This window comes from Micropterus dolomieu, linkage group LG09 (genome assembly GCF_021292245.1).
Source record: "Micropterus dolomieu isolate WLL.071019.BEF.003 ecotype Adirondacks linkage group LG09, ASM2129224v1, whole genome shotgun sequence".
Taxonomy (NCBI): domain Eukaryota; kingdom Metazoa; phylum Chordata; class Actinopteri; order Centrarchiformes; family Centrarchidae; genus Micropterus; species Micropterus dolomieu.
The window spans coordinates 14,472,720-14,498,240 of NC_060158.1; the positions used below are offsets into that span (position 1 = coordinate 14,472,720).

Consider the following 25,521-nt stretch of genomic DNA (forward strand, 5'->3'; position numbering starts at 1 on the left):
GTTTTTGAGTTGTGGCCACTTAAAACAACTGTTTTTTGCCTTCTCAGATGGATTTGTCATTTTTAGCCACTTAAACATGTAAAATTTACTCAGCAAATCACAAGCCGAGAGTATTTATTTGAAAAGAATGTCAGGTAAGGTTTCCTAGGACGTGTCGGGAACCACTGGTTTGTCATTTATGTCATGTGCATGAAATATTCCAAAATATATTTAAATAACTTGAGATAACTCATTTTAATTTGAAGGCTTGAGAATGAGTATCAGAATCTGTGAGATAATGACAACAGCACTATTATAATGTAAATCTACATTGACAAAACTTTATTTGTATATTTTTACAGTCAAACAAAAATGTGGAACTGGCAAAAATAGAAATCCCAATACCAACATAATTCTTAACTGTGAAATATCTTTCCGTAGTCACAAAAATGATCCCAGTGAGAGCCCAACTTTAAGCTTTAGGTATGCATAAAAGTTCAGGTTTGCATAAAAATTGCTGTCTCACTGTTTACCTGGCACTCCTCCCCTGCTGAAATGTCTGCAGCCGCATCTTCACAGACAGCTGTTTTAGACCACAGGCTCAATAATACCTCCTGCAGGAGCTTCACTCCCGACTGACCCTGCACTCTGACCTCAAGTGTGTCACTGAAAAAATCCTTTTTTTTGTCTTTTTAAAATTTTCTATTGTTACTACAAATATCAAGTACTTAGGAGTGTTAAAATTCCACTCTTAGCAAACAAAACAAACATTAAATAAAACGATAATTTACAATTTTTATCAAAAAACAGTCAATACTCCAGTAATAAATTATGTATTCTCTAGATCTCCCAAGAATCCACAAGTTGATGGCTTTTTTTTATCAAATGCATAGACTATTTCTCTATGGGAGATGAATACACGGAATCAGAACTAAAATACAAACATACTAAAGAAATTTGCAAACAGACAACACATGAAAAACAAATTGAGAAGGAGGTGAATTTCAGAAAGTTAAGTAGCTTGACTGGCAGATATAAGTCGGGGGCCACATCAGTAGAAATTGTTATTGCTACAGTTTCTACTTCTAAAAATCACAGCATTAAATTTGCTACATCACTAGCACAATGTGAAATGAGTGCAGATGTTTACGCTATTGTTCTGACAGGAGAAAAAACAAATGAATTGGAGCATTTAAATTTCAAACTTGGAATTATAAAGCAGAACGCCACATGTCATTGTTGTTCGGTTATTTTGACACACAAACTTGTTTGACAGACTCAATACAGCAACGACCACCAATTTAGGTATATTTTTTGATTTTCTCACAATAACTGATTGTCCATTCTGGACCTTTAGCAATAGCTATGGATTTGCCATAGATAAATGTTGAGTGATAAAAGACCATGGTGCCACTTGACATGGATGTCCAATTTTAAAAAGGATTTAATGCTGCCCTAGTTGTTGAGGATTTACATTAAGTGGTATAATTTGCAGTTGTAAACTGGAAGGAAATAGTTAATTAACTTGGTCACTGGCAGAAGATGGCTGATGATGCCCTTTAACATTTTTGGGTATGCTTGAGTACATACTGAATTTACATAAAGAAACTCCTGAGGTATGATGCTCATGTTCTGTCAAAAGCATGGCAAGGTTTTAGAGAATGTACACAAAGTATATAAAAAGTCTCATGGAGAAATATTTTTGCCAGCTATTTAATTTGAAGTTAATCCTGTGAACGTGGGCTCACAGTGATACTATAAAAATCCTGCATCCTGTTTCTCTAAATGTGTGTGGGATGATGAGCTAATAGCGCTAACGCCTGGAATCTGCTCTGATTAAACCTTCCCATAGAACCTTACAGAGGGATCATTTTTAGTTGAAAACCATGGAAGCAAACTTTTGTTGGTTTTTCACTGTCACTGAAAAAGTAGCTGTGACTGAGCACTTTACTTGACCTTATGAATTTACCAACACTGTCTGTCCATTCTCAGATCAGCACGTGTATAATTCTGTGAATAAGGGCTTAAAACTGTAAATGGTTTTGCCTTTTTATTTAAACAATTTATATTTATGTGCATATTGTGAACGTTGAGACATTCAAACATGGTACTAACCCGAAACCAAAAACAGTACATTATACAAGCTTGTAGGCTCCAAAAACACAAACAAACAAACTCAAAATAAATAATTAAAAGTGAAGTAAAATGTTCGGAAGTGTTTCTAGTGGCAACTCGGTCTTTAAGATTTTGCTGTTTTTCTTTATTGTTTTGCTGGATCTCACCAGCTAAAGCTCGTCTTTCACTCAAAACCAGCAGATATCTGTGGGCCTTTAGCCAATTTAATGTCCTCTTTATCATTGCAAATGTAGCTTCACCGCCCCACCACCACTAAGTGTTTTACAACAAGCTCAAACAGTTCTACCTCATTTCCATTTCCTTCATGTGTGTTTTGGTAACTAACATAACTTCACTCGTAACAAACAAAAAGCATGCATAACACTTCAAATTAAACAACCATATTACAAAATAAGAGTCCACCTCATTGCTGTTCATATAGTGTGCATTATCCGTTGCCTCTGTCCTTTTTTAGGAGTTATGGCTGATTCCTTTAAAGAACAGCAGGCCTCTTTATTCAACGGTATCATGCAGGCTGGACGCCAACAGGAACACGATGTATCTTCACGTTCCTTTCTGAAGAGACCCTGAGGAGGAAGTGGAGTGGCTGTTCACCTGCAGGAGACAAGCGTGAGGCACACACCAGTTAGATCTTACTTAACCGCACTGAGAGGCAATGTGTGTGTAAATAATGTACACACACAGTCAAACTATCAAGAAAAGGCCTGGTAGTCCATAACCATGCTCAAATACTGTGTTCGAAATCATACACACTTAGAGGGCAACAATAATATCACAATTTGAAATATTCAAATTTGTTAATTATTTGAAATCAGACAATTTATGATACTGTTTTATTTTGTTCACAACAGCCACTCAGTTATCGTTCGATGACGACGTGTATTTTCAACAGGAAGCATCAGTTTTTACGAAACACACTTGAATCAGCGTTTTTATTATGGCTTGGAATTTTGAAATGGATATGTATTTTTATGCAGTTTGTTGAGCCGGTTTAGATATAACCCTGAATAACATGCATTAGTTGTCTCTTAATATTTGCAAAACGAGATATGCAGTGCTGGAATTTTAGTTTGATATATCTGAATGCAAACATTTTATTACAGTCGCAATATTTTAAATGTATCTTTTGTCCAGTTAGTTTTAATGCTTTTAATGAAATACCATATACAGTATATATACCTCACTAGTTTCTGAGACGTACAGAATGTGTACAATATGTATTAATACCTCTTATGGAATCTCTGATGAGAGGGTGTAGTCTGGCGTGGCCCTGTCACACTATGCTGTGATATATTGTGCAGTAGCTACTGTATTAGTTGACCTACAAGGTCTTCCTAATGTTAAGTTGCACATAAAGCATTTGCATTCTTAAAAATGAAAGTTTAAAGACCAGGAGAAACATAAAGCAAAATAATTTGTCAGCTATTATTGCAAAAAATATGTTCCAATAGTACTGTTTAATATCCCCCATAGTGTTTGTAATTCCATTTGTAATTCCTCACCCCTACAGACTAAGCTATTGCCCATCCCTAGTATTTAAAAAGTTGCCCACATATTACTCTAGGGGGAAGAGGAGAAAGCAAGAACAGTTGTAGGTAGCATCAGGGTAGGCCTGACTGACAGGCTGATGACACACCATATGGAGATGCTGGGCGAGTTTTACCCTGAGGGGACAACAATGTTTTTTTATTATGCGTTTGCCTCATCCCTGTCAACAGCCTCTCTTACGAAAACGAGCAGGAAGAGACAGCCAGGTTGTGGACGTTGACAGGCGCGCACACAAGCACATGAAAACACGCAGACGCACGAATGCACGGGAATGACGCACAGACGAAGTACAGACGTGGGAACAGGCACATAACAGTAGGCGAAGACGTACTGCACATACTGTACTTGTGAGAGATAGTGGGACTTTTATGCTCTTCTTAATTCTTAATAAACGAGTGAACTAATGGATCAGGTTTGCCTTGATTGATTTTAGAGTTACACATTTCAGTTTGACTGTAATTAAGGCTGATGTAAGCAAAAGCATTATCCCAAAACCAACAGACTGGCTTTTTTTTAAGTACATAGACATTCAACAGCCTTTTAATTTTTATTAAAATAAAGTGTCAGTTCATTCATTTGTCCATAGGCTGTAGACTATGATGAGTTCTATCCATCTTATTTTTTAATGAAATCAAAAACTGCAGTATCAGTGACTGCTGCAAAGGAAACATACTTGTCTGGAAGCTTCAGAGGTGGAATGGACTTCTTTTCCAAAATTTCCGTTTAACTGCAACATTGCTGTAAAAATAGAAAAACAAAAAGAGCATCTGAACATAAACATCCTGGTCGATTTCACTTATCCTTTAGTGTAAAACATCTTAACATTAGAAATCTGGGTTGCCAGTGGATGAGGCCGTGTGCTCACTATTGTTTAAATCCATTAAAATTTTAGTTTTAATTTTAACAAATCAACATTCAGTTATTCATCTGCCCATTTACAGTAAAGTAAACACAAAAGCAACTCCTCCTCACCTTGTGGATCAATCCTGGGATCAACGAACCCCCAATGCTGGTAAAGAGCAGCCAGATCGTGGGGACTGTAGTTTTTCAGGAGACTCAAAATATCAATGTCCATTGGCATTTCTCCTGTTGCTTCATTTTTTCCCTGAGCAAAACGGAGTGGTTCTAAATATGCTTTGTGACCCCACATGTTCATGGCAGCCCACAGATCAGGACCCTTAGGACCTGAGGAGGAGTCACATGACTGCCTGCGGGGATTGGGTCTATCTGCAGCTGTGTTAGATGAAGTCCCACCGTGATTTCTGGCCAACATAAAACCCAAACCCTCCTGTGGGAAGTTTGCTTCCACTGCAGCTCTGGGGCCTCTGTGTTTGGGGCTGCTTGGAGGCCGGACACTATGGGCACTCTTTCTGTGCACAATAGTGGTCGATGAAGTAGCTTGGGTGCTGGAGCTTTTGCTTCCCCCCTCCTCTGCCCCTTTCTGTACACCAGACGTCTTTTGAGGTATGAGACCCATCCTCCCACTAGACTGTGTCCCATCTGAAAGGCGCGAGTCCTTTGACTGGTGCTTGGACTTAGGGGCACCTGAGTGGGTCTTGGGGGCTGATTGCTTGCTGCTGCTGCTGCTGCCGCTACTGCTGCTGTGGGTTGTCAAACCCGGAGGCTGCGTGCGCTGTGTTTTCGGAGCAGGTAAAGCAGGGCAGTCCTTTCCTTCGAGGAATGGCGGGGCCCCTGTGCGTCTCCACTGGGTAGCACCTGCCTTGAAACTCTTGGGGCTGTTAGTGCAGGGTGCCCACTTGGGTGCCATGGAGCTGCTGCCATCCACCCTGTGTGCAACCCGCTGATGGATCCACAGTACTTCTGGGTAGTTGGTAGTGTGGGAGCAGTATGAGCACTGATGTCTCACCAGGCCCTCTTTTTTAATTGGATAATTTGCAGTACCGTCTCCTTCACTTACAGTTAATGAAGACAGATTGAGGAGACTTCCAGCATCGTTAGTAGTATGTCCCTGTCCTTTGACCTCAGGACCATTTGACTTTTCTGTTTTAATGTTTGGCTCTGCTGAGGCCTGGCCAGGTGGCCATGTGTAAGGATTCCAGTATGGCTGACTGAGCAACGCGCTCCTGTTTCTGAGGTAGTCCATGTATTTTGAGGCTTTGGAACCACTTTGGTTAATGTTGTCCAAGATGGTGCTGTGTTTACTGTAAGGACTCAGGGAGTCCTGGTGCTGCCTATGCAGGTGAGACCTGAGTAGTGAGGCGTCGGCAGTGTGGAAATCACAGTGCTCGCAGAAGTATGCTGTTTTATCTGTAAGTAAGAGCAGAAGAAGCAATGAAAGGGCATACGAACTGTCGAAGTTTATGTGTATGTGTACGTCTGTGTACAGTTACTAAAAATAATAGGAATGTTTTACATACTTTAAAATTATTAAATAAGTTAATTTCACTAAAACACACATAGTGATTGTTATCTTAATCATTACATTATATTTATGAATGGGGTAGACAAACAGCTTAAGTACCATTCCTTCCAAGCAGCAGCTCTAAATCTAGTTGAACAAAGAAAGATATTAGGTGTTTATTTAGCAATCGGCACAACATTTGTTAACTGCTGCCGCAAAAGTAGGACTTACTCTCTCTACAACCACAATATGCTTATCCATTAGAAAGCTGTTTGACAGTATGCAAATAAAGCACATTAAGAGTTTCTGCAAAATCAGAAATTGTGAGCCTTTTAAAACCACCACAACTCTAACTAACAAAACACTTACTTTATATTGTTGTGTGTTCACGATTTATAGCCAACAAAATATTCCTTTAGCTTAATTAAAACATTTTGGAACAAAACTTTATATGTCCCTTAAAACTCCTCTGAAGATTCAGTGAGGAAACCTTAATGGGTGTGCCTCTTCAAAATCTGTGTCATCTGTGCACAAATGTAGTTCGGGTTGCTGTAATTCAGTTATAAATTCACTAGAGGTCTCCCTTTTCCACAGTACAATGTTAAATTCTAACTGCTTTTTACACCCAAGGACAATTGTCTAGTCCAAACTGTATCACAGGTGTTGCAGTGTGATGTGTATGGCTTACCATCCTGCTCTTGGCTCCTGATGCTGTTGGTCTGTTTAGGTGTGAAGTAAGCATCTTTGACTTTCTTAGTCTGCAGAGCCTCGTAAAACGCATGACCAAGTCCATTCAACAGAATACGGTCCTTGTGGCAAATTTTCTTGTCACCACCTTTAGCCTGAGCCAAGCTGTTTGATGGGTGATCAAGGCCTGTTTCAACCTTCATCTTCTTGATGTTGGAGCTGGAGGCGTCGATTTGCTTCCTCTTCTTCTCCTGCTTCAGGGGTACGTACTCGCCCTTTTCCGTGTCATATGCCACCTCAGCATCAGCTAGCCTCTCCTCCCACCCTAGACATTTCTCTGTGACCTCCACAAGTCGTCCCCTTGTGGCCAGCTGCCATGCTTGGTAACTGCAAACTGGATCCAACTCTGGAATTCGCCTGCCCAGGCTCTTTTCCTCAGACGTTTCCCTTGGTCCAACACAGGTGAGGTTCAGGCTTTCCAAAAAATGCCCCTTAGCAATGTGCAGCTCAGAGGCATCAACATCTTGTTGTGGTAGATTTTGTGTCTGAGTGCGGCTGTGGTTCAGTTTATGTAGTTTTTCATGTATTCGCAATGTCTTGCGGTCTGAGAAGAAGTTACCACAGCCAGCACAGAGCTCGTAGAGGCACTCTTCATTTGTCAGCGACGCTGGGTCCTGAGGAACTCCGTTGATGGTGGCAGGCGGCTCATTGCTTTTGCCACCTCTTAGCTGGGCTTTGACCCGGTGAATGCGCATATGACTTTGGAGGAACCATGCCTGGCGGAAACGGCGACCACAAATCCGGCAACCGTGATCCTGAGAGCTGCGGTGCCTTTTCATGTGGGACTTAAGAAGCAGTGCCTGAGGGAAAACCTGGCCGCAAATGCTGCAGGTACAGGACCCACCATCAGACCCATCACTGACCTCAATTGCATTTTTGTCCTTAAGTTTTTTCTTGGCTGCCTTCTTCTTCACCTTCCCGTTGACATTATGAGCTTTGTCCAACGTGCTGACGATTTCAGGAGGGTCAAGTGTGCCGGCGTTATCCTTCTGCTCTTGATCTCCATCCCCTTCCTTGTCACTGAGGTTATGGCTGAATAGGCCCAGTTTATGGCTTCGAATGTGGGCCTTCAAACTGCCCTTCTGAGCTGTCCTGTGCTCACAGTACGGACACTTGTACGGCTTCTCCCGTGTGTGTCTCCTCATGTGCTGGGACAGAGAGCTGAGAAGAGGGAAGCTGCGGCCACACACCCCACAGGTGTGACCAGAGGTCACATGCTCCTCTTTCTCTGCCTTCACATTAGCTGTGGGTTTTTGTGATACATCCTCCCTCTCTTCTGTCTCCATCACTTTTCCTGGAGCACTGGTACGTCAGAAAGCACAGCTGTGTAATAAATCCTCTAACTATGCAAAGTTTATCTTACAAATGTCAGTGAGTTCTCAGAACAGAATTCAAAAACGTGTCCATCCTGATTTTCTGAAGAGATGTTCTTTATCTAGTTTCATACTGTTTTGGCAAGAAGACCTGAAAATAGACAAATTAAAATTAGGCTTGGTATAATTACACTTGTGATCCAAATTCACAAATTACATCAGAAATGTTGAGTCAACTATTATTACCAATATATAAAAGTATTCTATATATTTAACCACACTGAAAATAATATGGCTAAAAAATAGCTGTTCAAGAATTTTTAAGAATACTAAGAAAGTTCATTATTAAAAACACATTCTCATTTATAAGAAGTTCAACTGAGATGAGAGGTATTGTTATTGTCCCCCTTTTCTTGAGCTTAGCATCACTGCATCACAGTGCTTTCATCTCCAGGTGCAGTAAACATTAAAATACATAAAACAAAACAAAAGAAGGAAAAAAGGCAATGTTCATACATTCAACAGTATTATTTTAAACAAACAAACTAACAATTTTATTTTGGGGTATTTTCACAGTAATGTGATGCATGTAAATCAGTGGACTCCTGAACTGACACATATTAGACCATGGACCCCCATTATATAAGGTCTTTGTCCCAGTGTCCCCATCTGATATTAAATTTTGCTTTTAGAATCATGATCAGCTTTAGTGCCAAGCAGGTTAACAAGGAATTTTCTTTGGTGACTTATATAAATGTAAAGTAAAAAATTTACAAGATATAAAAAATGTAAAGGAATCATAAAGAATATGTAAGAATATGTTTGTGCAGCGATATGCAAAATATTTACAGTATATACTGTAAAGGGGTGGTGTTAGGAGGGGAGTGTCTGGAACTGTTTGTGTCCGGGGTGGGAGTCCTGGAGGGGTGGAACATTGATTGGTATGTTTGATTGGTTTAGATTGGTAGATGGCAATTCCCCTTTTTGTGGGGGACCCCCTGCAACCCCCTCAAGGACCCCTGGTGGTGTCCGGACCCCACTTTGAGAACCACTGATGTAAAGAGTATGAAATATATGTGGTCCTTTCAGCACACTACATGTGTCCGTGCCTCAGCTTTAGAATAGCATGAGAAATTAACCAGTAGGACTTAAAATTTAACATGAAAATGAACATTAATGTGTTTGTTGGCTTGTTGCCTTATTAACCCTGAATACTACACAGACATTAGGATTAACAATATTTAATAAAGTGATTCCAGTGAACCTTGATACCCCTGATAATATAATATATATATATATAATAATGTATAGATAAAAATATGTAGACTGTAGATATTTATATCATTAAAGAGTGGCTATATGAGTTTTTTTAATTTATTATTATTTGCTATTTTGCTCTGACTGCCAGATGACTGATACACTTTTTCTGTCCTAAAAGCTTTGTTTCCTTTTGCTTATGCGTAGGTACACAGAAAATTTCCAGAGAAGCAGAGACTGGTTTCGCTATGAGTTCAATAAGAATGAAAGCAGAAGCTGCCTACATGTAAGGTAGTTTCACTCGTATGTTTAAAACCTACAAACCATGTACTAAGAGAGGCACTGAGGCAATTTGCATCACACAGATATTAGAATAACCTTTGTCCCTTAGTGGATGAGCGATGGCTGTCTCTGCGTATTAGAGTGCGGGTCAGTGTCTCAGCATGCGTGTGTGACGGTCCTTTGGTTTCCTATTCCTAAATTGAGTGTGTGAGGTGAAGCATGAAGAGATGTATTCATTCCTGGCCAACCAGGATGAGCCCCGAGGGGCAGTCCACTTTGATTCACGATCAATAATCCATTATCAACAAACTTCATTTTAGAAGTTCACATAGAGGCACACACACACATAGCCTTGATTTTGGGGTAAGTGCTGCTTTACTAAACATCACTGTTTAAGTCATGGGAGAAATATCACAGAATTAAATCTTCATAAATGTGAGGCAAATTATCTCAGCAGCCCCGAAGATAACGTTGATATACGATGCTTTATTAGCTCTGAGACATCTGATTAAAACCAGAGCAAAAGCATCCGGGAACAGAACAGGCATGTGCTGTACTCTGCATGCACAGGCACAGTCTGATGTGGTTAAACATGTTCCTCAGGCAAACACGACCATTTGTTAGACTGGTAATAGTGAAAGAAGGCACTCTGTGGCGTATTGCCAGCCAGGCAGTCAAAAGAAAAACCTGCCATTGTGTTGGCCGCACCAGAACTGTCACATCGCCTCATGTCTGGCCCTCCACCCCTCATTGGGGGGTCGAGGGAGGTATTGTTAAAGCAAAGAGGCCTGGGCCTACTCGTCACTGTCTTCAAATACATGTCTGGGCAAAGAGGCAGAACAAAAGACTACTCTTGTCTTGTCAGTCTTTTGGGTGTGAGGAAAAACTAGGTGCACATACTCTTAAAAGGCTAGAAAAACAGATTGACTCTGCTATGATTTTCAGGGGATGAGGCGGTCTGTCTAATTATCTGTATCTGCATCCACGGTCGCATCTGTCCGCCTGCATGCCTGCCTGCTTGTGGTCATGTGTGCTGATCCGCTCACGCTGGAATGGGTGTTGTATCTGGAATATGGGAGGAGTTTAGGAGTTTTTTTTCTCCCCCGGACGTGGCAGGTGTTTGGTAGGCAGACGCCATCAGATTAGTGCATGGGCAATGTGGCACACTGTCTCCAAGAGGGGGAGGATGTGCAAGAGAAATTGGAGGGTGGCAATTAAGGGGTTATGGTTAAGGCGAATGTAATGAGTTAACACAATAGGGATAAAGTCAGAGAGCTGAGGGCAACAGATGGGAATAAACGGGCCATCAGTATAGAGTTAGCCACCTCTACAGTATGAGCTTATGCCTTTGTCAAAAGCAGCCTACGTGCTTAGTCTGTGCTATATGTTTGCATCTGCAATATCCTACTTTTGCTCACTCATTCAAAAAATGCATTTGTGTTAAACAAAAATCTTATCTTATAATTTGAACCCTCCAGTTTTCCTTTTCTTTTTAGCAAAAATGCACTCTGTACACGTCACCATCTTTTCCAACTCTTCTGCTTTCATCCCATAAATACTGAAAGCCCTTTGGAGGATCTGTAAAGTAATGCAGATAGCCAAACATGTTGCTCCGGGGCTTAACTCATTTCTTTTAGAATCCCTCGCTCCCCTTTTCTCTCTCTTTTCTTTGGCAGATGAATAGGCATGTCCAGTCAGCTGTCCTCACATTGATTCATCCTGACGTCCCAACCAGCTCAGCACAAACTCCCTATGGTCAGGGCACTGATGCTGAGAGCCTGTGTGCTGTGATGTGTGTGTGCACTTGCATGAAAATATCCACTGTCGATGCGTTGTGTGTGTTTGTGTGCACTGCATGTGTGCCTGGTTGCTGCAATGAAACTGTGGGTGTAATTTCCTGCCGGGATCTGGAAATAGCATTTCCCCTGAATTTAATTTGCAACATACTCTAGCAACCAAAATACCTCAAATGCATTTTCTTTTGAATGTAAGAAATGTCCACTTAACAGCTGATCCCCCCCAAAATTCTGCTACTGTAGACTGGTAGAAGCAATTATGTGTGAACCCCATGACTGTGAATATATATGTGCCTGCATGAATGTGTGTGTGTGTGTGTGTGTGCGTACGTGCTGAAGTCATCCAAATATTCTCAACAACCAGCAACAAGCCTGTGCCAACATACCCCTGACTGGAGATAGCATGTGACCGTCCTTATGCTAGTGTTCAAAGCCATAGTCATTTGCTAAGCCTCAGCTCTCATCTACTGTGTTGTGTCCAATAATCCTGTCCTGTTTCCACCACCTGCGAACACGACTGAGGCATAAAACAAAACTAACACACCAAAGTAAGTAACTGCAGTCTAAATACAAAGATGTTCTTCTATTCATCTTCAAGTCCTTTTTAGCTTTCCTCAATCTCAGAAACCTGTCTGCTGTGGGCACTGCACATGCAATCATGCACAAAATCAAATCACTGTGTTAGGAACATTGTGTCAGCTATTAGATAATTATAGCAAAATACCATCATAACAATGGCAACGTCAAGTTCCTTTATCTGCATACAGAAGGAAAAGAAACTCGTTGCTGATTATAATTTGCAGTAGGTAAAGATGTAATGATTTATGTATAATTAAACAGCAACTTTCCCAATCATGTACCCAGTATGCATTCCCTTTGTGGAAGCTTACAATGCAGTCAGTGTATTTACCAACAGATTCAGTTGTGTGAAAACAGCTGTCTGTTAAAATGATAATGATGCAATTAAAATTTGGAGCAGACTTCTAAAAACTCCTTTTATACGCTGTGTAAATGCATGTTGCACCAGATGACTATTTTACTGCATTTAAAGATAATCTGCTGTTGCTGTTATTTTATATCCAATGTCTTACATAGCATTGTTTAGCTGACTTGAAGTCATTCTCCTAATGAAATAAACACCTGTACAGAATGTAAAGAAAAATGTGTTTATCTCTCTCTTATTGCTCGTGTTATGGAGCACGCATGCAGAAAATGTATTCTCTGCTGATTCACTGCTGATGCAGTTGAAGATGACTCCTTCCAGATGTAGATGAGAGTCAACATGCGCTCCCAGGTGCTTGCATGAGATGACGTTTTTTGACTCTCCAGCACAACAAGTAAGCACGCTCAACAATCAGGGTGTGATGCATCTTACAGTGAGCATAATAATGCTTCCATTTACCATGCACAAAAATAAAAATCATTCAAGTAATCGCCACACGTTCAAGGCTACAGCGCCCTTACAACATCCGTGTGACCACAGAACAACCGTGTTGGAGCAAAGAGATAAAAAAACAGATAATGAGATATAGAAAGTGACAAAAGTGAGTCATTCTCATCGCAAACCAACAATCTTGCACTATATCCCTGTGGTGTACATGTTAACAGTCTGATTGACACATGCTAATATACCTCAGCAAAACCTGTCACCGATGTTTAACAAGACCAACACTGTTCCTAGAGTGACTTAAATGCATTAAACACAGTGAAGCAGCACAGTGCTGTGGGCGAACAGCCTAATGTACGAAAGAGATTAGACAGCTATGAGCTCAACAGTCACAAGCACAGACAAACTTGCGCACATTCGTGCCCATCCCCCCCCTTGTGCAACTCTCCCCTTGGTTACACAACATATACAGGGATTACTCTTCATAGCATGAGATGAGCTGCTCGATGAGTGGCCTTATATCATGGATGCCCTTTAGTGCGATAAAACAAACACATAGGGAAGCGAAATTGACAAAGAGAAGTGAGATTCCTGGCAGAGGTTGTTGTTAAAAATGTGAACAATTACTACAAAAATACACGTCTCATGCAGGCCCAAGTGCAGATGACAAAAAGTGAACAATGCCACTGAAAGCAGAAAGGTAAAGGTGAAGAGATGTGATTTCTAGAGACATTCTCAAAGGACTCTTGCATTTTTGCTTTCTATTATTGATGTTAATTTATCTGAGGATCCACTACGGACCCACTCTCTTTTCTGTGTGGATTGGCTAGTGTGGGAGACACTGGAGCATAATCTGCTGGCATTAACTTGCTCTCTAAAAAAAGCACTCTCGACAGGGATTAGATTATCATGGCAAGGTCAGCTCAGACTCGCTCTGACTGTCTCCCTTTATGTGTCTCTATCACTCTGCTTTCTGTCTTTCACTTTATCAGTTCTGTCATCTTTTCTTCTACCTGCCACTTCTGTCAGCTGTGAATTTTTTTTAAATGTCAGTCTCGCCTAAATATAGATCACGCTGATGTGCAATGCAAAACCTGATTAACAGAGATTTAAATACACTGGATATGGTATAGTGTCCTCCTCCAAAGCTCGAAGCTACTGAAAACTTCAAATATAAACAAGGAGAAAATGACTTCACACCTTTAGAGTGAGATTAGATTAGAGCAAGGTACGATCTTGCCTGTATGGTTTGACCTGGACAATGAGACTGATAATCATACTTGATTTATTCTCACTGTGGCAATTTCAGGATCAAAACCCTGATGACACCTTCAGTTGTAGTCAAAGTTCTTGATTTTGGCTTTAAATGAGACAGGTCAACAGTTTCTACATTTAATGAAAATCAGCTTACCATCACAGAAAATATTCACATTAAAGTATTTTAAGATGCTGGAATTAGTGCATTTTTGCTGAAATGTAATTGTAAAAATTGTTGCCAATTGATCTTAATCTTCGATAGACTTATCAATTAATCTAGTAATTGTTTCAGCCATACATTGCAATAATCGAACCTTGAACATTGCATGGTTGTAGGTCAAACAAAACAGAATGGAAATTGCTTAATTCAGCGCTGCTCCCTTTTAATCTAATCCATCTTGATCTATTGTGAAGGTTACTTCATCCAAGTAGTGGGCTTTGGCTGGCTGTGGTCTCAAACAATTGAATGCAAATGTTATCCTGAAATACTCTCATTAAGTACAGGGTCAAAAATGATATATCCTAGTATATTATCCCTCTGTGGAATAATGTGCAATGATTTGAGTGTTTACATTTCTCCTCTGTGATTCGGATAAGAATCTGGCATTGATTTTAGCTAAATTCCAAATACTTTTAAAATAAAAACTGATAATTTCAGTATATCTACAGCAAAACCCCATGACTACCATGTCTAAGAATGGGATTGCTCTTTTGTGAGATATAGATCTTTATCACCGCCATCAGATCATAATTCTCATATTACAAATACAATGTTGATGTGCAGTACAGAACGACGAGTGTAATTTCCTATTTCCTGCTATGATTAAGGTTAGGATTGAAGGGTAAGGCGATACCTGCTTAGCGATTTTACCCTGGGGTAAAAGAATGACAGCTGGCAGCAGGGTCTGGATTAGGTTTCCCATAGGGGTATTGCATCTTTTACACCACCGCTTCTTTGGAGTAGAATGGGCTGATAGTAACCTGACTCCCTCAGACCCATCCAATCTCGTCTCCTTCTGTCTCAACGGGGCCAAGCAGAAGGGATCTGTGAACGCCTTACTCATCCCGCCCATCTTCCATCTGGACATTTTGCCGGTGTTTGTACTCCAGTTCCTCAACTGGAGACTTAAAGGGCGAGTGCCCCCCCCCCCCAGTAACCTATCTGTCTGAGTCATCACAGACGCCGTTAAACATACTTCCACTAGTATTTTATTTTGGGGGACGAAACGTTGACAAAGAAAAGTTTCTTAATAATCAGAGAGGAATGATGCACTGCATTAAAGCAGTTCCTTGCTTTCATTAGACTACAATATTCTTAATAAAAACAGGTAGTATTTAATTAAACCGTGCCAGGGACACGTAAGTACTTCCAACAGTAAATGTTTTCCCATTTTCAAAACATATTTGAGATATGCACCTGGCTAGTTATACTTTGACAGAATGTATTGACAGACATCTTAACATAACCAAAATTAAGCTTGTGCTGTATCTATTTTTTTCATACCTTTGTACCTTCCTGACATTTCACCGAGGTATTTATGGTATATGAACAACAAAATAACTTAAAAGCTGAGCTGCTTGTGATGTCGCATGTATGACATTGTCTAGCCTAAATGCTGTGTATAATATGTAGTTAGCCTACTTAGACATGGCTTGCTGGGTCTAAATACTTATGGCGAATAGAGTGACTCGAAAAAGCGCCCTTCTTCCATAGATTCTTGCTGGAGGACCCGATGACACTTGTTGCTGCGGCGGGTACTAACACATCAGTGGGCTGAACGGTGATGATGTGCACACAGCTTTATCCGTGTTGGCTGGCTCACCTCTATCATCGGGACTAAACCCAAAACACTCCCAAACACAGGGGCAGAGGCATTTGTTTATTTTTTACAAGTCCTGTTATGTTATTCCCACCACTCGCAGTCACTGACGAGACGCTCCTTCTTTGTTGCTGAGCGAGCAGCTGGTTGAATGCAGCAGAGAGGAGGAAAAGGTGAGCAGGGAAGTTTAGCAGTAAATGTGCAGTGTAGGTTACAGGGTGTCAGTGAATAAAGGCTGCAGCCAAATCTCAAGTTATCGCGTTGTCCCATTGCAGATGATGTCAGGCAGTTTTCACGCCAACTTGCCCGCCTACGTTTAGGGAGTACACTACAACACATCACCTCAATACAGCATCTCCATATGTATTGAAAGTCATACCGTCGGGATTACTAAATGCCCTGGTATCCATAATACCTCGCATAACTAAAATCTATAGCCGCAACTGATGGATATTTTAATTACTGAATAATCCACCAATATCCTGTTTAATACTGTAGTTTGGTCTATAATATGCCAGAAATTACTGAAAAATGCTCATGATAATTTTAGCAAAACAAGATATACTTAAATGTCTTGTCTTGCCGACCAATAGTCCAAAAGCCAAGGTTATTCAGTTAGCAATGACAAAACGCAAATATTCAACCAGGTTTTGTCGACAGAGCTACTGTTTCAGCTCTAATTAAATAATTTATCTTTCCATGGCACATGATCCTGCAACTAGGTAAATCCTTTTTTAACCTTTTCAAAGGATATATCTTGGGGAGCGCTGTTATGTATGAGGGCTGTTTGTATCTGTTTAAATGTAGCCCCGTTGAGTTGTTTAATATTCTGGGCTCTAAGGGGTTAAGGTAGCTTGAACAGCATATCTTGTATACAGACAAAGACAACATAGGAGAGACAGCTAACATATGTTAACATGGCCCTGAATCCAGTATTTGGTCCATCTGTGTGCTCTGCTCTTAGGTTAACATCAGAAGAGAAGATGCACAATCAGCAAGAATGTACGCATACGCACTATTTTAGAAGCAGATCCTGATATGTGCACTTCCATTAAAGTGTAATTCTTATTTAAAGAGCTTTGTCTGTTAAGGTAGCAAAGTGCAATTTACCATTTTAACTGCTTGAAACATGATATATTAAGTATTGAACCTGTTCAGGTGCTTTCATTTTGATCGCAGCAATAACCTCAAGAGAAGTTTTACCTCAAGATATGTGTAATACCAAGGTATTCAACAGTCAAATACTTGATAATTACTATTAAAAAAGTTTTTTTAGGTATTTACAGCAACACATACTGTAGTTTTAGATAGAAATATTGTTGATATAATTGCTGTAACTTCCTGCTATAGCTGTGACTCAAATAGTGAGCAAACGCATACGTGTTTGGAAAAAAAACAAGTTGGTGTACAAGATATTTCGGATGTGAGCCACAGGCCCATGCTGTGTTTTAACTACCTCACAATGCATCCACAGGAACAATATAATGACTTTGTCCACCTATTTCTCCTGGGGTTTCTCCCTTGACAATTTCCTCTCCTCGAAGTACCTCCCAGGAGAAAATGTAATCTGCTGGGGTCAGTCATCTCCACAATTTCCTATGTCTGTTTTTGACTTCAACAACGTGTTTTTATGTTTCCACAGCCTCAACCTTACCTCGCACAAGAAATGTTTTTGCAGTACAGCAGCCTGGCTTCTTGTAGAATGCGTTTGCACCAATTTCTTCCTTTCTTTACTCTTGTAGTGGGTCCATGATGTGTTTGGCACTGTCCGATTTATCCGTTTTCATCTACGCCAGATTAAGGAAAACAAAATGTTTCAGCCCATTGTCACACAAGGGAGCTGCCCTAAGTGGAGATGTCCTTACCCCTCACATCTTCCTGTCTGCACCCCTCCCCCCTTCCAGCAACAAGCCCTTGTCCAGACCCCAGTCTCCTGACCTAATCTGGATGATTAAATCATTTTTCTTTAGCACAAATTTTGTCCCCCCACTACTCTTGTCTGGTAGTCGCCGCACACCCTCCCCTATTGATCGTCATACTGAGGAGATTACCCTAATAGCTGGGATTACCTCCCCACATGTTGGTTGGCCACATACAAGGGGGGAGGGGGGAGAGCTGGGGATGGTGCACGATGTGCAAGTGTATGGAAGAAGGGTGGGAGGAGTGGAGGACTAAGAAATGTAAAAATCTGGGATTGTTTATTGCCTTTGAGGACCACAACATAAGAGCTACATCCTCTATCCTGTCTGATTGTGTGTAGGATGTAATTAGACTGTTTCCCAGCCCACATCTTTATCCTTAAATGTGAACCCTGATGATGAGTCATGAGACGACAGCTTTTTTATCAGCAAGGCAGACAAACAACACCCTGAAGACCTATTTGACACATATTTGTCCTCTCATGCTCATTAACTCTATACAGCCTTTGGTTGTAAAGGCCAGTGGCATCACCTTGAGTGCTGTTTTGCTAGAGATGAAGCAATTAATCGAATGACAGAAACTTAATCGGCAACAATTTTGATGATTGGTTCAGTCACTTACTGAGCAAAAATACCAAACATTCTTCAGCTGCGGCTTATCACATGTGAGGATTTGCTGCTTTTCTCAATGTTATGTAATTGTAAATTAAATGTATTTTGTTTTTTTACTGGACAAAACAAGCGATTTATAAATGTCACCTTGGGCTGTGGAAAATTGTGACCACTATTTTCTGACTTTTTATAGACTAAACAATTAATCAATAATGAAAATAACTGTCACTGCAGCCCTACTTACTGTTTACTACTAATCACCTTCTTTCAGCCCCATACAGGCCCTGATAACAATAACTGGCCAGCACAGTCCCATCCACATGTTTCAGCTCAGGTAGACATCTCCTGTTTGGTGGCTGCTGGTGTTTTTAGTTTACTGTTTCAAACAAGTGCCAGAGGTTGAAGCAGCTAGAAAACAAGATGTTATGCCCACAGCAGGAGGCGGGCAGAGAGGGAGAGACTGGAGGCCATTCAGACAGTGCAGAGAAAAGGAATTCCGTTAATCCGCCGCTGATCCGGTACAATGGCAGCCTTGTTGTCTGTCCCGTTTTGCACTCGCCACAAGTTTGCGTGCGTTTACAATGTTCACTGATAGCCTGCACACAGCTGTGCCAAACCACAGTAAAGATAATAATAATTATAGCCTAATAATGACGATGATGGTGTGGGAAGCTCGTATCAGAAGTATCAGCCGCTGGTAGCAGCAGCAGCCTGCCCCAACACGAGATTCAGAGGACAAACGACTTGACTGAGTGTTTTACTATAACTGCCATCCATATCACTGATGTTATAGTTAACTTTCCCCCGCACAAACTCCCAAAACAGCGCACTTGTACAGGCTGCAGCACCCCACTCCTCTTCGACACACTATCTTTTGTTAGTTAACCGTGTTTTTAGCTTCCTTACCTTAGAGGGGTTAACATTAGGCGGCAGGTCGCTCCTGGAGGAATCCCATCACCGATAAAAAAAAAAAAAAAAAAACAGCTAGGTGAGCTGGGTTTAACAGATTAACACTTGAGACAACACGCTGTAATTCAGCCGTGGGGTCATCGCTTTCTTCACGGTAGGGTTAAAACTTCGCTGTCTTTCAATCACAGCGGTGCACCTGAACCGCAGTCCCGTCCTCCACCACCGCAGCGGCAGCAGTCGTTGTTGGGGACATGAGTGACGCGAGAGATAACGTTATTAACGTTAATAACAAGGGCGAGTGATCTCTGCGTGCGCGCGGCTCTGCCCCATTCACTGCAAAGTGGCCGGTGGGCGAGCGCGCGCGCGCGCGCGCGAAATGGTTTTCTCAGATTAATGTCAGTTGACTCGGGATTATGTGGCAGTGTAAATACAAAGGTGAATGTAGGCTACTCAAACAATAGCATCAGGTCGATGGTCTTCACTGATCGCACACAAGCTAATATAAATTAAAAATGAAACCTTATATGTGAGTAAAATAATAAGTTTACAAATTTTGACCACATTACAGAAATTGCTTCAGTGTCAAGTGACTACTCATGGCGGTATATAATTAGTTAAATACAAATTTAACGCTTAAACTATTAGTAAAGGAAAAACACGTTTTACACTCGACTTTAACAGTTGTGTTTTAAAGAGACTCAGTTAACAGTTAGGCTACACCTTCAGGGAATTTAATGCAGTATCAGTCAGGGGCACGAGGGGGCGGGACTTTGTTTGTGGGCCCTCCTACCCAGTGACTGAATAATATACTCAGCAATATTGTTCATAATAAACACAGTATAGAAACTGCATAAGTATACCTACTAAATCATAAAAAATGTCAATTTATCATTTTAAGCTCTGTATAATATTACTATAATATTCCTATCACATCTCTGTCTAGACTTAAACATATGTAGTACAGTTTAGTAACTTAAATACTGACTACTTAAACATTTTAGCATTTAATTTCTAATGTCACTTAAAAATTCATATAGTAACTCGTGATTTTGCTCTGTTGTAAGTTGTTGTGGCACACGTAGTATAAATATAATAAATATGAGATGTCATTTAATAATGTATATTTCTTTGTAGCTACTCCACAGTGAGTTTATGGTGTTTTTCTCATATAATATCTGTATAATATTATATTATAGAGGCCGTCAGGCAGCGCCTCCAGACTCTCCAAGGAGAACACATGACATGGATCTGACATGATCAATAAACTAGATTACACTCTGTAAAACTAGCAACAACAAAAAATCCTTACTTTCCAGTTATGTTTTCAGTATATCACTTACACTAAGATTAACAGTTTACAGCCACAGATACTCTACACTAGCTACCACCACAATCACTACACTTGTTTACTTACTCTGTATGTTTCTGCTGGTTCAACTCCAAAAAGAACTCCAAGAACTTAAAACAACAAACTAAATGCAAGTTAATGTTAACTTTTAGATATCCATCCTTCTCTGTTTCATACCGGCAAACCGTCCAAATTAGAAGAACCCACAATAAGATTCACATTAAAGCTTATCTGCTTTAACGCACCAGATTTTTGTTTTTTGTCCATTTTGCGGTGGTTTAGTCCTTGTAGATGGTAACACAGTATCTGTGGAAAAAACACAGCACAGATCTGCTTCAAATATATTATTATAATAATTTCACTTAGTGTTTTAAACTTTAATTTAATAGACTAAATTAAAAAGCTAAACAAAGATCAGGGGGCCCCTTCAAGGGGTGCCAGACAGACAACAGGAGCGCCACAATGTCACCAGAACAGATGGGTAAAAATTAAATTGTTCCTTAGATAATACAGTAGTTAGGGTTTTGAATCATTAAAAAACAGTGAAATTAAATTTATGGTACAATTAAAAAAAAAAAAAAAGTGGAGTGTGACCATATGAGTGTGCCCCCCAAGACATTATCTAAAGCTAATATGATACGTCAGCCATTTGAGTAAAATTAATAAAGTTACAGCTTTGTTAGTATAAAATTCCCTCTTTTTTTCCTGGCTCAACACGTAAACACTGTTTGAGGAAACACAGTCAGGAATCAACACTTTCCACCTTCAGTCATTTTATTGGGCTACATCATTACAATGGCACAAATTCAGTTTTTAGTTGTTTGTAGTATTTTTGTTCAGTTCAGTTAAGGACATGTCATCGCGATTTAGGATTATCTGTTTTCATTTCACAAGGTCCTACAAGAAGATTTATAACAACGGTAGCAACAGCAACAAAGGTAATAATTTAGTGGCAAACAAAATCTATTGCCAATCTGTTGCACAGCAGGTGGCTGCTCATAGATGTTGTTGCTGTTTTTACATGCAGTTTTACAAGTGTTAATTTGACAAGGCTGGGTGTTTGTTCTCTTTTTATGTGTGATATATTCCTTCCCTGAACATCTTCTCCCTTCATCACCCAGCAAATGGGCTCATGCTGCTTGTTGTTAGGTCAGACGTTTGTCACTAGAGGGCTCACTTTAAGAGAAAGCAATGGGAATGTGCTGGAGGGAGCGGTTTCCAGGCCTCTTCTTGGCACAGCGTGTTGTATTCTCTTTTCACAAAGGGTGGCGACAAAACCACATCTATACTGTTCATTCACTCTCCTCACAGACCTCCCCGTTGCCTAAGGCACAACTTGGGGAATGCTCAGAAATGCATGCGGTGGTGGTGTAGCCAGTGTGAATGTAAGGTACGGGTGAATTATTAATTTATTAGGAATTATAGCATCTACAAGGCATAGTAAAGAACACCCCACACTGACTCAGTTTCATGCAAGATTTGAAGCAAAAGTAAAACAGTTTCTCATGGGAGAGCATAGTTTTTTTATTGCAGGGACAATGGAAAAAGTTGTAAAATGAGGCTGAGGTTCAGTGCTTAGAAAAAGATTAGAAATACACAGACATCTCCTTGGTGCTCATGTTTCCCAAATTAACAGTTCAAAAAGGTTATTGCTATATTACAGTATAATCAGTTTAAATCTTTATTCTATTGCTGAATAAAGAATGCAATCCATTTTCATACTCATGCGGAAGCAGGAATACAAATGTAGGCTTTATAGGAAAGAAATTAGTGTTGGAGACTATCTGTGAAGTAGGAATATGCAGTAATTCCCAAACTTGTTCAACACAATACAATACATTTCAAATTAACTTACCGGTACGCTTTATCAGAAAGGTGAGGCGAGGATGGGGTTTTAACCATCATATAGCTCGAAGCAATGTTTGTCAGTTGGTCCACCACGTTGGTCCTGACTGAAATACCTCAACAACTATCTGATGGATACAATGTTATACAGATGTTCATGGTGCCCACAGGATAAATCCTACTGATCCCCTGACTTTTCCTCTAGTCCCGCCAACATGTTGACATTTTTGGTTTTAGTTTACATGTCTTGATAACTATCGTATGGTACACACATTCATGACCCCCTCAGGATTTGTCCAAAATTTGCCTAGTATTTTTAGTTTATGATCAGTTACCTGCAACTAATATCTTTCTCAGATGTAGTTTGTTTTTGGGGCTAATTAGCAAATGTTTGCTAAACACTAAGATGGCAAACATGGGACACATTATACCTCCTTAGCATCAGCATAGTAACATTGTCATTGTGATGCTGATCTTAGCATCACTGTTTGTGAAGCTCTGTCCATATGTAACAAAATCTGCCTACCAGCACCTGTAAATCTAAAAGAAATACCAGCTACTTACTGTAGAGTTATTTACTGGACAGATATGAGAGTGGTATCAATCTTCTCATCTAACTCTCGGATGATTCGTCTGTTGCCCTTGAAATAGTATGTGCAGATTCACATATCATGTTCTTGTTTGTGCATGCAGGTACAGTAGGGTACACTCTAAACAATTATAAAGTGAATGAAAAGCAAAGTCATTCTGCTACAGTTAAAAAATGGTTGATACGAAAAGAGTAAATTTAACAGATCTCAGCTAATTAGCTCTGTAATTATAAAGTTCATTTGTAGAGCTATCCTTATCAGTCAAAACATCTGTTTACGAATAAAATATTGCAAATGAAAAGCTGCAAACGTGGCGCAGGTGGCTGTCATTACATAACATGAGTAAAGTAAAGCTGTGCCACAGAGGAAAACATACAGGTTTAATAAATGTACATGTTGTCTCTGTAGCATGTTGCTGGCCAGGAACACTCAGGGAACACTGCATGTTTTCTTCAGCTAGTTTATGAAGATGGCTCTGTTGAGACAGACCAGCATTAATCAGCTTCCTCATTCTTCCGCCTATTCCAAGATAATCTCATTTAGTCATTCACTGCTGATGTTCTTTCCACTATCAACAATTTATAATGAAGAGTCATCTCTACTGCTCAATCTAATCTTGAAGCCCCAGATATAAATAGGGGGAAAAAACTAATTGGCTTTGCTACATTTTTGACAAAGCCTTGTCATTTTTTTCACCTGTAAAGTGCAAGTTCCTTCAACACCACCATCAGTACGTTAAGCACACTGTTACTTGCAGCTTTTAAGTAATGCAAAGGCAAAGAATAGCAAGCAAGCAACAAGTGTAAATTATTTAACCTTTCCCAACAGACCCTGAACTGGATTTGATTTGAGAAAGTGGTTGAATAAGGAAAAATGTTTATTTATATATAAAATGTTTTTATATATATAAAATGACAGCAGAAATAAAAATAAAAATAAAAATAAACTAGACAAGCACCCAATAGGCCCATTTCTTACTTAATAATTTACATGCAGCACTTCTCAAAACTAAAATGCGCTCAACAACTAGCTTTTTTAAGAATTTGTCAATCTGTGTCTGGATCCAGATCTACATCAAATTAGACAGTGAAAATATATAGTGATGGACAATTGTGTTGATTAGCTATTGGAATCGTGCTTTTTGGAGAATATCTACTGTATATCCTGCTTCAAGCAAACCTGTTTGAATGTTGTTTAAATTGCATGATGCGTTCAAGAGTTATGACTGCTAGAGGCAGTTAGGGGGAATAAAAGAAGGTGAATAATATTTTGTCCGATTATGTTATCATTCAAACTGTGTTAATCTTGGATTATGTGAAGGAGGAAAGATTTAAGTTTGGGTTCAGGTTTGGACTTAAAGTTACTTTCACTAAAAACGAATCAAATTAAAAGACTTGTTGACTGGACAATGGCCCAGTTTCTCTTTAGAGAATTTTCCCCTTTGTTTGGGTTAGTTAGTTATTTTTTTTTAATATAAATGTTTTCATCATAATCATTTTTATTTTCTGTGTTTTAAGGTGATTTCCATTCTGAATATGCAGAACAAAAAAATATGATGGGGTGGAGCATGTATTCAGGGTGTGTGACATCCACGTTGTTGTTGTTGTTGTTGTTGTCGTCTTCCTTCAAGATAATTCCATTTTGTGCAGCAGAGCTGGTGGCTACAAGAATACTAACCGCTTGAAGCTGAACATTTACCACCTCCTATGAGATTCAGGTGAGATTTCTTTCCACATAAAGCTCTGAATATATTTATGGAAATTTGGCAAAGAGTTGTAATTGAATCAAGTTTAGATTTGGTTGTTTATTACACTGTTTATCCATCACAGGGTCAGAAATAAATAGAAACTTATTAGAGCTCTGAAGGAGAAAAGATCCACACTATCTGGCACATTTTGTTAGAAAATTTCATAGCTCTGTTTCGAGTTAACCGCCTCAGATAGTCATCTACAAGTGATTTATACATTTTTTTATTAAGTACTTGCATAAAGTTGCGTACAGTATGTGAGAATGATTCAAGCAATGCTTTTATCAGTGATGCAACTCATTTTAAACCCAATTTCTATCCTGTAACCTTTTACTAGTCTATTTGCTTCCATTTTTCTCACAAATACAGCAACTACAGGTTTTGGGATGATACAGCTGATGGGTCATTTTTGGACGAGACTACCTCATGTCTCCCAAGATCTGAGGAGAAATGGGGGGGGGATAGTTGATCTGAAAATTTCTTGCAAAAATGTAGCAGCTTGTGAATAAGACACTAGTATCTTACAATGCAGACAATCTCCTGAATTACTCGGGTAATTATCCTTAAGGTCAGAAATTTTCTTTTCTTCAGATGCTAATCAAGTAAACTGCAAAGAGCATTTTTGTTATCATATTGTATTTAAAACTCAAAAGTTTCAGTAAGTTTA

General features: G+C 39.8%; 2 protein-coding genes across 22 annotated transcripts in view; one reads left to right on the forward strand and one right to left on the reverse strand.

Moving 5' to 3' along the window:
• The window catches only part of LOC123976340 (relaxin-3 receptor 1-like), a 47,767-nt gene that overhangs the window by 20,041 nt on the left and 2,205 nt on the right, over positions 1-25,521 (forward strand). For 2 of the 19 annotated variants that reach the window (XM_046058418.1, XM_046058417.1), the window contains 2 exons: positions 2,570-2,724; positions 24,738-24,824. The gene's annotated coding sequence lies outside the window, so the exon portion shown is untranslated. Of the gene's footprint in view, positions 1-2,569; positions 2,725-9,549; positions 9,634-18,716; positions 18,750-24,737; positions 24,825-25,223; positions 25,423-25,521 lie in introns of those variants that run through there. The other 17 variants (XM_046058431.1, XM_046058422.1, XM_046058434.1 and 14 more) reach the window with 13 other exon arrangements.
• LOC123976339 (zinc finger protein 516-like) lies at positions 307-19,584 on the reverse strand. 3 transcript variants are annotated; one of them, XM_046058413.1, is made up of 7 exons: positions 19,322-19,584; positions 17,539-17,671; positions 6,714-8,236; positions 6,146-6,172; positions 4,636-5,931; positions 4,337-4,401; positions 307-2,709 (listed from the first exon to the last, which is right to left on the reverse strand). In XM_046058413.1, the coding sequence occupies exons 3-7, from the start codon at positions 8,056-8,058 to the stop codon at positions 2,659-2,661; spliced, it is 2,784 nt and encodes a 927-aa protein (XP_045914369.1). In that variant the 5' UTR covers positions 8,059-8,236; positions 17,539-17,671; positions 19,322-19,584; the 3' UTR covers positions 307-2,658. The 3 variants fall into 3 exon arrangements, with proteins under 3 accessions (XP_045914369.1, XP_045914370.1, XP_045914371.1); XM_046058414.1 differs by lacking the exon at positions 17,539-17,671; XM_046058415.1 differs by lacking the exon at positions 6,146-6,172.

Coding starts and splice junctions, on each gene's coding strand:
- LOC123976339 (XM_046058414.1), bottom strand. CDS start 8,058: ATGGAGACAGAAGAGAGGGAGGATGTATCACAAAAACCCACAGCTAAT. Junction 6,173..6,713: donor CAGGAGCCAAGAGCAGGATG/GTAAGCCATACA, acceptor TTGTTCAACTAG/ATTTAGAGCTGCTGCTTGGA. Junction 5,932..6,145: donor GCTGCTGCTTGGAAGGAATG/GTACTTAAGCTG, acceptor TCTTACTTACAG/ATAAAACAGCATACTTCTGC.